General features: G+C 48.9%; 3 protein-coding genes across 3 annotated transcripts; 2 read left to right on the top strand and 1 right to left on the bottom strand.

The window, feature by feature from the left end:
* Positions 1-1,221: 1,221 nt before the first annotated feature.
* Positions 1,222-2,063, top strand: EPUS_01751 (uncharacterized protein; the record flags this gene model as incomplete). The annotated part of the gene is made up of 2 exons (XM_007804356.1): positions 1,222-1,460; positions 1,508-2,063. The coding sequence occupies 2 exons, from the start codon at positions 1,222-1,224 to the stop codon at positions 2,061-2,063; spliced, it is 795 nt and encodes a 264-aa protein (XP_007802547.1).
* A 1,325-nt stretch (positions 2,064-3,388) lies between these two features.
* Positions 3,389-6,387, top strand: EPUS_01750 (uncharacterized protein; the record flags this gene model as incomplete). The annotated part of the gene is made up of 6 exons (XM_007804355.1): positions 3,389-3,464; positions 3,521-3,682; positions 3,729-5,104; positions 5,537-5,913; positions 6,037-6,142; positions 6,265-6,387. The coding sequence occupies 6 exons, from the start codon at positions 3,389-3,391 to the stop codon at positions 6,385-6,387; spliced, it is 2,220 nt and encodes a 739-aa protein (XP_007802546.1).
* Positions 6,388-8,520: 2,133 nt separating this feature from the next.
* EPUS_01749 (uncharacterized protein) lies at positions 8,521-11,649 on the bottom strand (the record flags this gene model as incomplete). The annotated part of the gene is made up of 2 exons (XM_007804354.1): positions 8,521-9,048; positions 9,847-11,649. The coding sequence occupies 2 exons, from the start codon at positions 11,647-11,649 to the stop codon at positions 8,521-8,523; spliced, it is 2,331 nt and encodes a 776-aa protein (XP_007802545.1).
* Positions 11,650-13,292: the final 1,643 nt, after the last annotated feature.

Below are 13,292 nucleotides of genomic sequence, written 5' to 3'. Positions count from 1 at the left end.
CATCTACTTTCGGGTAACATCGCAAGTTGCTCACCACTGCCTTTGTTGTGATTACCGGACGATCGGCCACACTTCAATTATACCAAACAACTCTACATTATGCTATAGCAGTCTGACAAGCAGGAGGCTGGATGTCCTTAGTAGTACACATGGAGAGTGGCTTTCTCGCTTCAGACTTTGAAGATATAAGGATCCAAATTAGTGTCTGAGACTTCCATCATCCACAAGTGTTTCAAGCAAGTAAAAGGTGCTCTTGTAACCTGGAAAGGACAAATACTGATCACGTTCATCTGGTCGTATCGAAGATTGTCTTTCCAACAAGGAGAAGAGAGTTCATCAATCGACTACAAGATCGCAGGGACGTTGAAAGGTGCTCATGGATTGTAGAGCCCTGGAGGGACAGCCTTTTCGCTGTGCACGCGGAGGGCCGTTCGCGGAGGACTATAACAGGTATTTAGACCATCGTAAGAGTAAGGGTTCTGCTAGAAGGGTGAGGTCCCTTAAGCATCTAACCCGTCCGGATTGCATATTGCCTGTAGGGGAACTGTAAGGTTTAATACCTGATGGAAGCTTTAGCGTTTGTCATATGTGAAATGGGAATATCAGAGGATGTTAGCCTAGAGGCGTAACATTTCCACAATACCTTTTACCAATGCCCAGACCCTTATGATGCAGGCATGAGACTGATGTGCCTAATGACGACTATTAAGACTTTCAGCAGCTGATAAAGAATTCATGTATGATTTGCATACATAACAATCTTGCATCTCGAAGATGTTCCTTTTAGTCCTCGGAAATAAGATTATTAACCGGCGAAAATTATCCACCGTTGTTGCTGTCTTTTTCCGGTACAACCCATCCACTTGCTATCTCCTCCGGGCCGATAAACTTTCCAGCACTCTTTGTTCGCAATCATCCATCCCACAATAATCCATTCTCACTTCTCATCATGATATGGTAAAGAGATTCCAGAGCGCATCGTCTGCTCTCACTTTTTGGCGCTCCAACCAACCAGTTTTTTTGGACAGATCTTGGATACTGTCTACCTACAACACCTGTCTAGCCGCTATCGTTCTGTCAATCAGTCCCAGACACTTCTGCAAACAACAAGGCGCAATTCAGACGTTTGCTCGGTCACGAGCCTTAAAGTCAAATACAGGATATCATTCGTCGAGGAACTCTCCACTCATATTCAGAAGGCTTGCAACAGCCTGTGGCAACATGGACGCTTACAACTTTCCTGACTACCGCTTGAAAAAGAAAATGGACGACCCCTCCAAGACGCCTCTCCTTTTAGTTGCCTGCGGGTCCTTCTCACCTATAACTTTTCTGCACCTGAGAATGTTTGTCATGGCCGCCGACTACGTCAAATTTAGTACGGATTTTGAAATAGTCGGTGGTTATCTTTCCCCAGTGTCGGACGCCTACAAAAAAGCAGGATTGGCAAGTGCGGAACATCGGTGAGAATTGTATGGATTTCATGGCTCGCAATCTCTGACATCCCTAGTGTTGCTATGTGCCAATTGGCCATCGACCGTACGTCTAATTGGCTAATGGTTGATTCTTGGGAAGCGGAGCAAAAAGAATATCAACCTACCGCTGTCGTTCTTGATCACTTCGAACACGAGATCAACATTATAAGGAAGGGCATTGAAGCCGCAAATGGCGAACGCAAACATGTCCGTATTGCCCTTCTCGCCGGTGCCGACCTCATCCAGACAATGTCAACACCAGGGGTATGGAGCGAGAAGGATCTCGATCACATTCTCGGCAGATACGGGACTTTTATAGTGGAGCGGTCGGGCACGGATATTGACGATGCGCTCGCCAGTCTACAACCTTGGAAGGAGAACATATATGTTATCCAGCAACTGATACAAAATGACGTCAGCAGCACCAAGATTCGACTATTCCTGCGGCGTGGAATGAGCGTGCACTACTTGATACCAGCGCCAGTGGTTGAGTACATTGAGCAGAACCATCTTTTCACGGAAGATGGCCCTGCCTCCAGCACTCATTCAGTCAACCAAGAAAAAGGCATGGGCAAGGAAAGTGTGGGCTGAAATGTACGACGGACGATTATAATGCGGGTTAAGCATGTTTTCCTTCTTCGACTCTTGAACAGATGGAGGTCTCGAGACCGAGGAGGCAGTTCGGTCTTTCAAGACAACCTCCGGATTCAACCAGTGCGCTTCGTTGCCCACCTCAGTACCCTCTCTAAGGGACAAGAGACCATCAGATCCTGTCGAGAGAGAAAAGACCAAAGATCTGCATGAGGAGCATCGCATAAGTCAAGAAACAACCTTTCCCATTGAGCAACTATTCAGTTCATCAGCTGTGGATAGAATTGCAGACGCTTCCCACCAATGAATCAGCCCAAGTGAAGCATGATGCCACAGACAAATGGAGAACCCGAACATGCAAATCAAATGAGAAACGATTTTACATTTTAGACAGACAACCTGAGGCCTGGCGTCCCGATTAATGAGATGTTATATGACAGTGAGCCATAGAGCCTGATCCGTCGTTCTTATTGTGGATAAGGTTTGTTGTCTTTGTCATAGTACCAAAGCAGAGAAGGTACGAAGTAACACACACTAAAAAATACAATTCAGAGCCTTGGTCTCTACGAGGTACACATCATAACCATTCATTGTTCTTAAATGTGCTGCCCGTGAGAATGAGCAAAAATGATCCTGCTGATGTGGTACGCAGTCTCCCCCAAATCCTACAAACCTAAAGCATAACTAACTAGCAGTTAACGAATAACGAAGGCTGGGGCGATCTAGGCTACCGTTAGCGGCGTCTAGTCCAAGCCTGTTTGTTCCTCCAAGGGCTCGAGCCGAAGTGGGAACCGATCGTCAAGTCAGGCTGGGCAAATGCACGAGATTGCACCATTATACTTGCATCCATTCTGCATCCGCTTCCCGCATCCCGACCTCCATTTCATAGACTCTATTCTAACCAACGACTGCTTTGCTGTCTTGATTACACTTTACTTTACACCCTCCCCTTAGATAGCTACTTCTATTCTTCTACCTTGTGCTTCTCCCTCTTGTTTGCCACTAATAACGTGCTCTATTATCATCATTCTTTGTGAATTGCGGGAACTGACCTGGTCGGCGTTTGGCGGTTACTCTGTTTCGGAACAGCATCCAGCTGCGGCCACGGAAGATCCAGCTTGAAACAAATCGGCACAGACCGACTGGTGCTTAGTGGAACCTACTGCGCCGGAGCTACTGTGCACAACCAAGAAGATATACGCCCATCAGGTCGGGGTCGAGGCTCACTTCACCATTCTACACTCTGAGTCACCCGGCCGCTTCAGACCTTCCAAACACTCGTACGGATTCTACTTGGATATCATACTGCCCCCGGACACAAGATTATGTTGATCAAAGGCGAGAAATATGCGTGCGATGCCTGCGTTAGAGGTCATCGCGTCAGCTCTTGCACTCATACAGGTATATATATCCCATCATTCCATGAACTGAGCCCTTCACTAACTGGCCCTGCACAGATCGCCCTCTAATACATATCAACAAGAAGGGACGGCCTGTCTCCCAATGTCCTCATTGCCGTGGACTTCGCAAGGCTCGGGCTCAGCATGTGAAATGTGATTGCGCTGAGAAGCCCCATACAAAGGAGGAATGTCCTCATGACAAGACTGAGGTCAAGAAAGGTATTACTTCCGCACGATTGATGGAAGTGATGCTGATAGACTATAGGCGAGCAGAAAGGCTGCTGCTGTGCTCATGGTGCCAGATGCACATGCTCTCTGAAAAAGGAGCATTCCCTCGATCCAGTCCCTGAAGACCTGCCTCCGGCCATCGATGAGCCGCGAGTTAGCAAAGAACGCAGCAGGCCTCCAAAAATAAGTACCGTCTCTTCAATGGAAAGCAAGATGACGGTCTTCATAAACGGTCACCACAAGCCGGTTCACAAGGTCAACGATATTCACAATCGTGTAGGGGCGCCATACAAAATTCCTGCACGCTCCCACACCATTCCTGGAAACCGAGTCGATTTTACTCAGCGTTCAACAGATAGTCTTCCCCTGACCAAGGATTTGCTGAACTTCCACACTAATCCCCACTTTCATGCTTCTGTCACCAGCGCACCACAACCGGTCCGACGCCAGGTGAAGTCGGAACACGGCTCCCCAACGATCAACGCTTTACCGATACACTTGGATAACCATGTTCCACCAATCAGCATTCCACCTTATGATCCGAATGCATACTCGTACTCGCCTTTCGGTAGTGGCAGTCCAACCATATCTTCGGCAGGTAGCGATCCGTGGGCCGGCAAATTCCCAGACCAATTTCCCGACAACTATTTCGTAACATACGAAAGAGCAACTGAAATGGAGAATCCCGTCACTTCTGCTGGACTCGGGTCAGATTCAGCGGAAGTCAACTGGGCCACTTATAATCTGCCTAACAGATTTAGCAGTGCTGCCGAATACAGGCTCTCAAATGGTGGTGCTGTACCCAGTCAGCCACCTTCTTACGCAAGTTTTGATGGCTTCAGTCATCTCTCGCATCCCGGATTGACCTCATCGAGTGGGGACGTCTCAGACGTTGAGGACTACGTGCCTGTTTCAGAGTCTACAATTCTTCAAAACAGCAGTCAGGATGTTCTTAACGACTTTGCCAGTGTTGGCGGGGATGAGCTGAATGAGCCAGAAACATTTCGATTGAGTTCTGCCTCGTCCTACATTGGAATGCCCCAAGCTAGGATGCTGGCCTCTGACAATCTTGATTCTCTCGATATTGACGAATATCTGAAGAGTGCTGAGGCACATACTCGGGAGATAGCGTTGCGGAATCAAAGAATGCAGCAACAGACGCAACAGCAATTGGACCAGGCACAAGTCGCATCAAACATCCCTCATATATTTACGCCACCCCCAGATGCTGGCCAGCATTCTTTCTCGGTGCAAGAGGCACAAGAGCGCGCCCATACTCGCACTCAGGACGGAATATCTGGGCTTGATAACTCACCTCTGACGACCACCTCACTTCGAAACGATCCAATCTTGTCTTCTGATCTGACTGGAGTCAATGGTATGATGGATGCAGATGAAAGGGATGAGGGATGGGTACGATGACATTAAAGCTCTGAAGCATTGTTCTACTCGTCATGCTTGGACTTTAGTTGAAGACTAGTGACTTTGGCCTGCAACGATTTATGATTGACGATCCTACACACGACTCGGCTGGTATCGCTTCTAGCCTTCTTTGAACATTTCTCTTACAGGCGGTTCTAAGTAACATCTGTGGAAAGACTGCACTGGCAGTGCGGTACCATCTTTGGGTTCTGTGTTGTATATCCTCCTTGCGGATAGAGTTGTGTAAATGAAGGAAGTTTTTGATGGAAACTTGAACAGTCTCTTCTGGCACTAAATTCAGATGTAGTCAGGTACAGGGTCCAGCAGCATTTCCTAGGAGGTGTATTGTATTCATTTCAGTACCGCCTTCCATCGAGCATCGTGAGCAGAGATGGTGAGATGTAGCACTGTTCACTATCACAGCAAGTTTGTTTCAAGTTTTCTGTCACGGACTTGAAGCCTGGGGAAGGCGTTGCCAAGGCCGCGGAATACAGTTCCACTGGCAGTGGAGACTCCGCCTTGCAGCTCCTCAACCCCCGATCACGAAGCTGTCTTCAAGCTCCACCCGAGCTCCCATATCCCATAAAGCTCATCATTATCGCAGCGGATATATTGCCATTTCCATCTGCCACCATGGCATCCCGACTCCTGCGCCCTACTCTCCGTCTCAACCCGTCACGCGCCACCAGCTCTTCTCCCCGCATCCTCTCACGCCCCCTCCAGACATCAAGCGCGCGATTCCAAGAAGTGGTGCAGCCGACCGTCCAGGTGCGGAAACCGGTGGGCGCATTTCGCGGAGGGTATGCACTCATTTCCCCTCGAATCTTCAGATCCGTCATAGGCGACCGATTGAAGCAACGCCACTGGGGGGGTCTTTGTACCCGCTTTGCCTGAGCATTGTCCTGACAACTGCTCGATTCTAGACTCTTCGGCTTTCTGTTCGGTTCGACAGTGGCCGGTGCTTCGGTGTATTACTACATATTGGAGGAATATAAGATCTCGAATGAGATGCTGACGGAGGATATCTATGTATGTGCTCGCAATCCAGGGTTGCAGGTTTCTAAACTACCCAACTTATCCCGCAATGAGAAAAATAAAAAGTCTCCAACGCCTGGTCGACGGATATAAGAGCACTCATATCTATCCGCCAGTCGGCATGGGGCTGGGCTAATATTTGGCGCAACTTGCAGGCACTTCAAGCAGCGACCCAACGAATCTACTCCCACGTCTCCGAGATCGAGAACAAGATGGCACTGATGGAGAGGAAAAAGTGAATGCATCACTCTCATATCTGGAGAAGGAAAATTTCCCTGTTGCGAGCTCCCTACGGACCATGCTATCCACAAGAGCAAAAATATGTACAAATAGTTCACGACTCGATCATGGTCATGCGTCTGTACAGAATGATCTTCCTCTTCGCATGGCAATCAAATCACTTTTTGAAATGGTGTTTCTGCATCAGCTCTTGTTTGGTGAACCTTCTCTGCGCTTCTGGGATCCTCGAATGTGTGTCTGCTGTCCAACTGACGGACAGACAAATGGCTAAGAAACCCCCCAACCCCCCTATCTGACTCTGGTTTTCTGTTCGCTCAATTGACTTGAAAGTCATAGTGGCCAGCTCTTGAACTCTTCAGTGGGCCCTATTCAATATCACAGTAATCCTCTGATCCTCTTCTTCAACAAACACAACCCCATACTTTGATTTGCGCGTCGTTGTGCGCATGCTCTTTTTTGTTCACCAGGAAGGCACGACCCCCCAGAAGTCTTCGTGTACATTGCTTCAGGTACCTTTGTAAGATACATAGCCTATCTCTCATACCCACTCCCTTGGCTTTGTGTCATTCCCGGATCTTCGTTACCTTCAGCGATGCCTATACGACATGTTACCACACCCAAGCCTATCTCAATACTCTGCAAGAACAGTAGGTAGCGCTATATCCTTTTCTCTGTGCTGGGCTACTAATACACATCTACATTCTCATCAACAGGATACTGCAATCAGGATTGTCCATGTGCTGGGTGGTTATTTTGCTACGTATTGATAGCCTCCACGGCGTTGCATGCTGGACGGGGCTCTGTGTGGATCTAAGCGACAGGACTTGGATAGGCTTTCTTTCTGTGGATTGAAAGGGCGTGAGGGCGAAGAGATGGAGAGGAATGAGTAGCCGTTAGAGCTGGTGCTGTGATAGGGATGATGATCTAAGATAATTAATGACTGGCTGAAGTGTTGGGTTATGTACGGGAGAAAGTTTGAAAGAGAAGAAGGGTAGGCTCTGACCATCATGGGGAGTGGATGAGATGGCTTGTAGTGGAGGTAGAATGTGGTGATTGCTTGACTTTTATTCATCCGGAGATACAGACTGGAACTGAAGAATCTTCTTTGTGGATAGTGAGTGCTGCTCACAATGACTTGGTACTGAAGAGCTATGTCTTCGTTTCAATTGCTTCTTCCTACCAGCACAGGGAAGTGAAGTGCAATGTCACCCCACAACGGCGGATTCGGTTAGAGCGTAATGAGTGCAAGATCTGAAGACGATGTAATTTTGCGGGGTTCTTCTTCTCTTGTAGCCGCAGTGCGTTCATATCGCTGTCATAATATGATAGCTTGGGACAGAACTCATTCCACAAGACCACCTAGACCGCTGCTTGTTTGTCCTATCGTTCATTTGTACTCTGCCGGAGGCCACCTCATTGAACGATACAGCACACACCTCCTCCACCACCGTAACCCCCATAACTCCCACCACCACCATCATAAAAGCTAGGATCATATCCACAGGCCCCTTTCCTTGTCGCCATCACCATGCGGATCTTATTCCCATCATACTGCTCCTTCATCCCACACACTGGACACGTATCGACAGCAGCCGGAAACCAGGACACACAACCCCATGGTGTTCTTCTTTCGACGATGTAGAGACAGTTGTCGAATCCTCTTTCGGGACCACAGGGGGCTATGATGGTTACCCAGCGATGGTTGCACACATAGGATTTCCAGCCTTGAGTTTGGCACATGACTGGAACGGGAGACTGTTGGGAACGAAGTATGAGGCGGTAATTGTGCGACTTGAAATGTTGGGTCGAAGCTGGTAGACTGGAGAGTCAAGACGAAGGTAACACCGCGACGTCTTCTTTGCTTGATGTCACCGAGGATTGAATTTTTACCTCTTCACGAGGTACAGAGGAAGCCCGACTTGGAGCTGGATAGATTGACTTGGTGTCAACTGAATGCTGAGAGTGTCGTCGGAGATCGCTTTTATCTATTCAATTTTTGAGACTTTTAAAGTGAATGATGCCCATCTGACGGTTCGGTTTGTGGTATGACCCGTACCTGGATTACGTAGCTTGTTGTTGAAGTGTTGTGGTTGGTGCAAGAAACACTCCGATTCCAATTGAAGACCATTGCTTCAGTTTTCACTCCTTCCTTCCAACTCCTCATCCGCACTCTCCTTCCCTCTCCTCTGGATTGCCTGCATCAATTCATACAGCTGGCCAAGCTGCTGATCACTCATCTTGTCCACCGTGCTCTTATCCAGCGTCTCTCCTTTCCAACTATCTCCCTCAAGCTTCTGTCCATACTCCTGCCATTTCGTCAAGAAGCCAACTATATGGAGCGGGTTGTCGATATCCTTGTGTCTCCTGAATTCAGCTTTGAGGTATGTATCGCCGAATATACGCTGTTCGGGACCCAGCTTCTTTCGATGAGTGCGGAGAAGACGCCGGTAGAGTGGGATCGGTGGGAGAAGAGCGAGTGGTGGTGACCTCTGTCCTGGCGTTAGGGGAGCAGTGGCGGGAGAAGCGAGCATGCGGTGGGTTACACGCATTGCCAACGTTTCGATGTTGTGAGCGGTGCCTGGATTTCCTCCGCTACGTGCCTGAGAGGTGTGGAACGCTGTGATCAAAATCGAAGAAGTGAGGTCATGGGTGTTGACATACTGTGGCCGACGTGGCAATTAAAGCTCGGCTTCCACCCAAATCTGAGGACACGCACTTCGGCCAAACTCCGGCAGATTGGTTCCACTACATCCTCCACTCTTACATCGCCCTTGTGGAGATGGTCGCTTCCAAAGTGCAGTCCCTTGCGCAGAAGAAGCAAATACTATTGACACGGAGCGTAGTATCCATCCATGCTCTCAGAACTGTGAGCCTGGAGACTTCATAACCCATAAAATCTTACGATGTAGCATCTCATAGTCGATACAACCTCAATCAAGTACTCGCTCTTGGCGCCTTTCTATCCTCATTTGATTCGCTGTGCGTTGATAAACCCTTCCTTCGGACCATAGCATCTCGCTCACAGTTCGTCACAGTAATCACGTAGACGCCGCACACTGGAACATTGCCCCCTCCATCAGGACCCGGGATCCAATCTTGACGACTTCTCATCTTCAAAATGTCAACTGTGACCACACTCATCTCATCGATGGCCATTGATACAGTCTCGAATCCAAACAGTGAATGTGAAGGACTCAATAGTCGGCTCCAGAACGTTTGTTCGCGGCTTTTCCCTCCGCACGGACTCATGGGCCGTCAAATTTCAGTGATAGGCCGGCCAAATCTATTGATCGGTGGTTGTATTGTCGCTATAGTGTTTCGAGCACAAGCGTTCGTCGAGTCGACGCTGTAGGAATAAGGTGCAACCGTAGTGTAAAGGGATCATGTTGGAACTGCTTGCTAGAAATGAGCATAGAAAGGCACTAATTCATTAGCACCCTGCTTGCTATGCCAAATACCTTCTGCCTTCTTAGCCTTTCGTGGTCATCTAGGACCTTCACTACGTTCCTGTCGCCCTTATCATGGCCTCGACGTGCCGCAATGTCCCGTGGGGACTCGTTCCAGACATTGCTTATCGTTGCATCCGCTCCTTTTCCCAGACAGTATGATACGAAATCCACGTGTCCATAGCGAGCAGCCCACCAGAGTGCGGTCTGGCCGTTGAGGCCTTGGCGGTCAATATCTGCGCCATGCCGCAGTAGCAGCTTGAACAAGGGAAGTTGCCCTAATTGGGCCGCAAATATCGGAGGTGTTTCGTGAGACCAATCGACAGCATCCACAGCAGCACCTTTTTCGAGTAATAGCGTCATAATCTCCTGCAATATGCCACAGCTACTTGTCGCTGCATCAGAGTCCACTTGCGAATAAACTAAATCAAAGTAGGTTTGGATTATTTGGTGTAAGGGTGTCGTGGCAAGGCAGTATGGAGTCTTCTGGTCTATATCAACACCTTTATCGATCAGAAGCTTCGCAACGGCCAGATGGCCATCATGCAGGACGTTGCTCGTTCCGTAGACTGTCCTCCACTCTTTACTGTTAGTGTCATAGTACGCTCCAGGTTCAAAGTTATAAGGCTTTTTCAAGCACTCTTCCTGTCGTCGTCCAGACACAACTGAGTGCAACGCATTGCCGATGATGAGACCGACCTTGGCGTTTGGGTCGACGCCCTTCTCCAGCAGCAAGCGGACAAGGTCGAAGTTTCCTTGTCCACAAGCCAAGAAAAATAGGCACTGGCACTGTTCGGCTGCTGCGTTGAGGTCAGCGCCACGTTCGATGAGTCGCTGGGCAATAGCAAAGTTGCCTTGTGTAAAAGCCCCAACTAACACATTGCCATGTTTCTTGTTTTCGAAAGTTATCTGGACATTGTGCTCGAGAAGGATATCAACGACGGCTCTGTGGCCCCGGAAACATGCAGCGTGCAAAGGCAACGAATAGGTTCCGCCACTCTGGTGATAATCAACTCCCTTGGATAGCAACAAGCGAACAATAGAGGCATTACCACCATAACATGCAGCATGAATTACGGACCCATAAAACGGTCCTCCAAGTGCATGGGGGTTAGCCCCTTGTTCGAGCAGCAGGTGGAAAGCGTCGCTGCAGCCAGAATATGCGGCCAGATGCAGCGGTGTTGGACTATCGTTTTTCTCTTGATAATTAATGTCCTCAATTCCTCCGGCTCTGAGCACTCGCCTCAACACCCCCATATTTCTGCTAGTAGCAGCTGAGTGCAGCACAGTTTGCCCGAACAAATTTTTAAACCGAGCGTTGGCTCTGGCTTCAACCAGCATGTCCACAATGGGTTCACAACCCCCGCGTGCTGCCCCATACAATGCAGAATCTTTGGATGTTGCTCCATTTTCCAATAACAAGCGAACAATATCTGCGTGACCCTCCTCTGACGCAATGTCCAATGCGCTACCAAATAAATTAGAGGAGTAATTGATGTCAGGCCCATACTCCAGCAGAATCTTGATACAGTTATAGTGACCTCTCCATGCTGCAATATGCAGTGGGGTGTCGCCGTCTTCATTTTGAACGTCTGGATCGAAGCCGCGCTCAAGTAGTTTTTGCACCATGTGATCTTCGCCGAAGTCCGCCGCTTCATGTAGAGCATAGTCTGTCTGCTCTGAGGCAATTGAAGTGCTGGACGTCGAGGACTGGGGAGAGCGCGGAGAGCTAGCAGCGGTAATGTCGACCTGCTCCGTCGACGGTGGTCCTAGGGGCCCTAGGCTCTGTGGCGGCTCTGACAACTGAACGTCCATGGTGACTTCATTGCCATTGTCCGGGAGGCCGGCCGCCCCGTGTCGTACAAATCCATCTCACGCAGCGCCATTTGCTCGTCTCCATTGTCGGCAGTGAAGTCACTCACCTGGTCGTTGGGCCTATCTGCCTTGTAACCAGGGGAGATAGTTTGATTCTGGGTTGTCTGCCCATGTCTGTGCACTGCGTTGAGGTTGGAACGAGAAGCATTAGTGCATACATCGCTCACTGCTCGAGTTTTCTGAATCCGGAAATTCTCCGAGCAGGGAAGTTGCTTCTCTAGGCAACGGTTGCATTTCTGGTCAGGCCAGTCTCGAGTACGCGGCTCGCACTTGTACAGTGTTAACTAGCTTTAGACGCAAGAATGATCAGTAGGACGGTACCTTTTTCTTGGATGTGCGACAGTATGTGCATTTATCGTACGCAAGGCGGCGTCGTTTGGGCCGAACCTGTGACATCGTGGGGGCCGCCAGGTGTACAGCTCATGTTGCTGAAGTACATAATCTATTTCTCAAGGCTGGCGGAAAGCAAGTTCTTATATGTGCCTACCATACTGGCTCTCGATGTGAGTTAATGCATGGTTCTGCTATGATGCAGTGGATTTGAGCAAATGCGCCTTACAGTTCATTGGTTGGCGCACATGTCGCACTGGAGGAGTGGAGTACAAACCACCTGTACTACGTAAGTGGGTCCCGGAGGAGCCACCCATGTGCCACGGATACTTAGTAGTATTTACGGTACTCTAGTTGGCTGCCTTGTCACCATCATACTTCTTTCCGCCTGTCCTTTGTGTATCCCATACCAGGATCGCACTGTCGCACTAAACCTCATTGGACGTGAGATTAAATGCATCCCGTAGAGAAAAGCAGAGGAAGATGTAGACATTCCTATAAATGTACGGGATAGTCTCTTCCTTCCCTTCGACATTGTATTCACTCCATAGTCTTTGCCTGACAGATCGTGCCAAACGGTTATGACTTTTCTCTCACCGGAAGTCATTGTGGCTTTAAGCCTTGGCTTGCCTACACTTTCCTTTGCGATCCTCACGTGGTGGGAGACTCGAAGAAGACAACACAGAGCCAGATGTGAATCGATTCCCGGTCTCGCAAATACTGACTGATCAGCTAACACAATTCCTGTGGCTTCAGATATGGAAGACCCGTTGTTGTTCGAGTTGCTTCTACTTTCGCACCTGACCTTGCAGACCCGTTCCACCACTGCTCCCTCCACCATCCCACCTGTGAATCAAAGGCATACATTTCAAGAGGCTACGGTCAATCGTATTGAGCCCATCCATACCAGACACGATGACATTGGAAACACAATACAAAACCAGTCAAGAACTCCGGCTTGACACCTTAACAAGCTGGGCATCTTCTTAACATTAAGTTAGTGCCATGTCTGACAGTACGCGCTCGTCGCCTCGCACCGAACCAAAGCTGACAAAACAAACAACAGAGTCTGCTCAATGTCCTTCTTTCATGATTGGGATTTGGAGAGGGGGTCGTGTTTTTTCTTACACGTTGGCGCTTGGTTGAATTGTAAAGATGAAGGAGAAAGAGAAACGGGTGGATGACATAGCTGTGCCGATCAAAAAGCGTTCCAAGGCCCGATTTAGACAAGCTTCCATTTCAGGGCGGCGTTG

Source organism: Endocarpon pusillum (genome assembly GCF_000464535.1).
Source record: "Endocarpon pusillum Z07020 unplaced genomic scaffold scaffold3350, whole genome shotgun sequence".
NCBI classification, from domain to species: domain Eukaryota; kingdom Fungi; phylum Ascomycota; class Eurotiomycetes; order Verrucariales; family Verrucariaceae; genus Endocarpon; species Endocarpon pusillum.
This window is presented reverse-complemented; position numbering and strand designations above follow the sequence as displayed.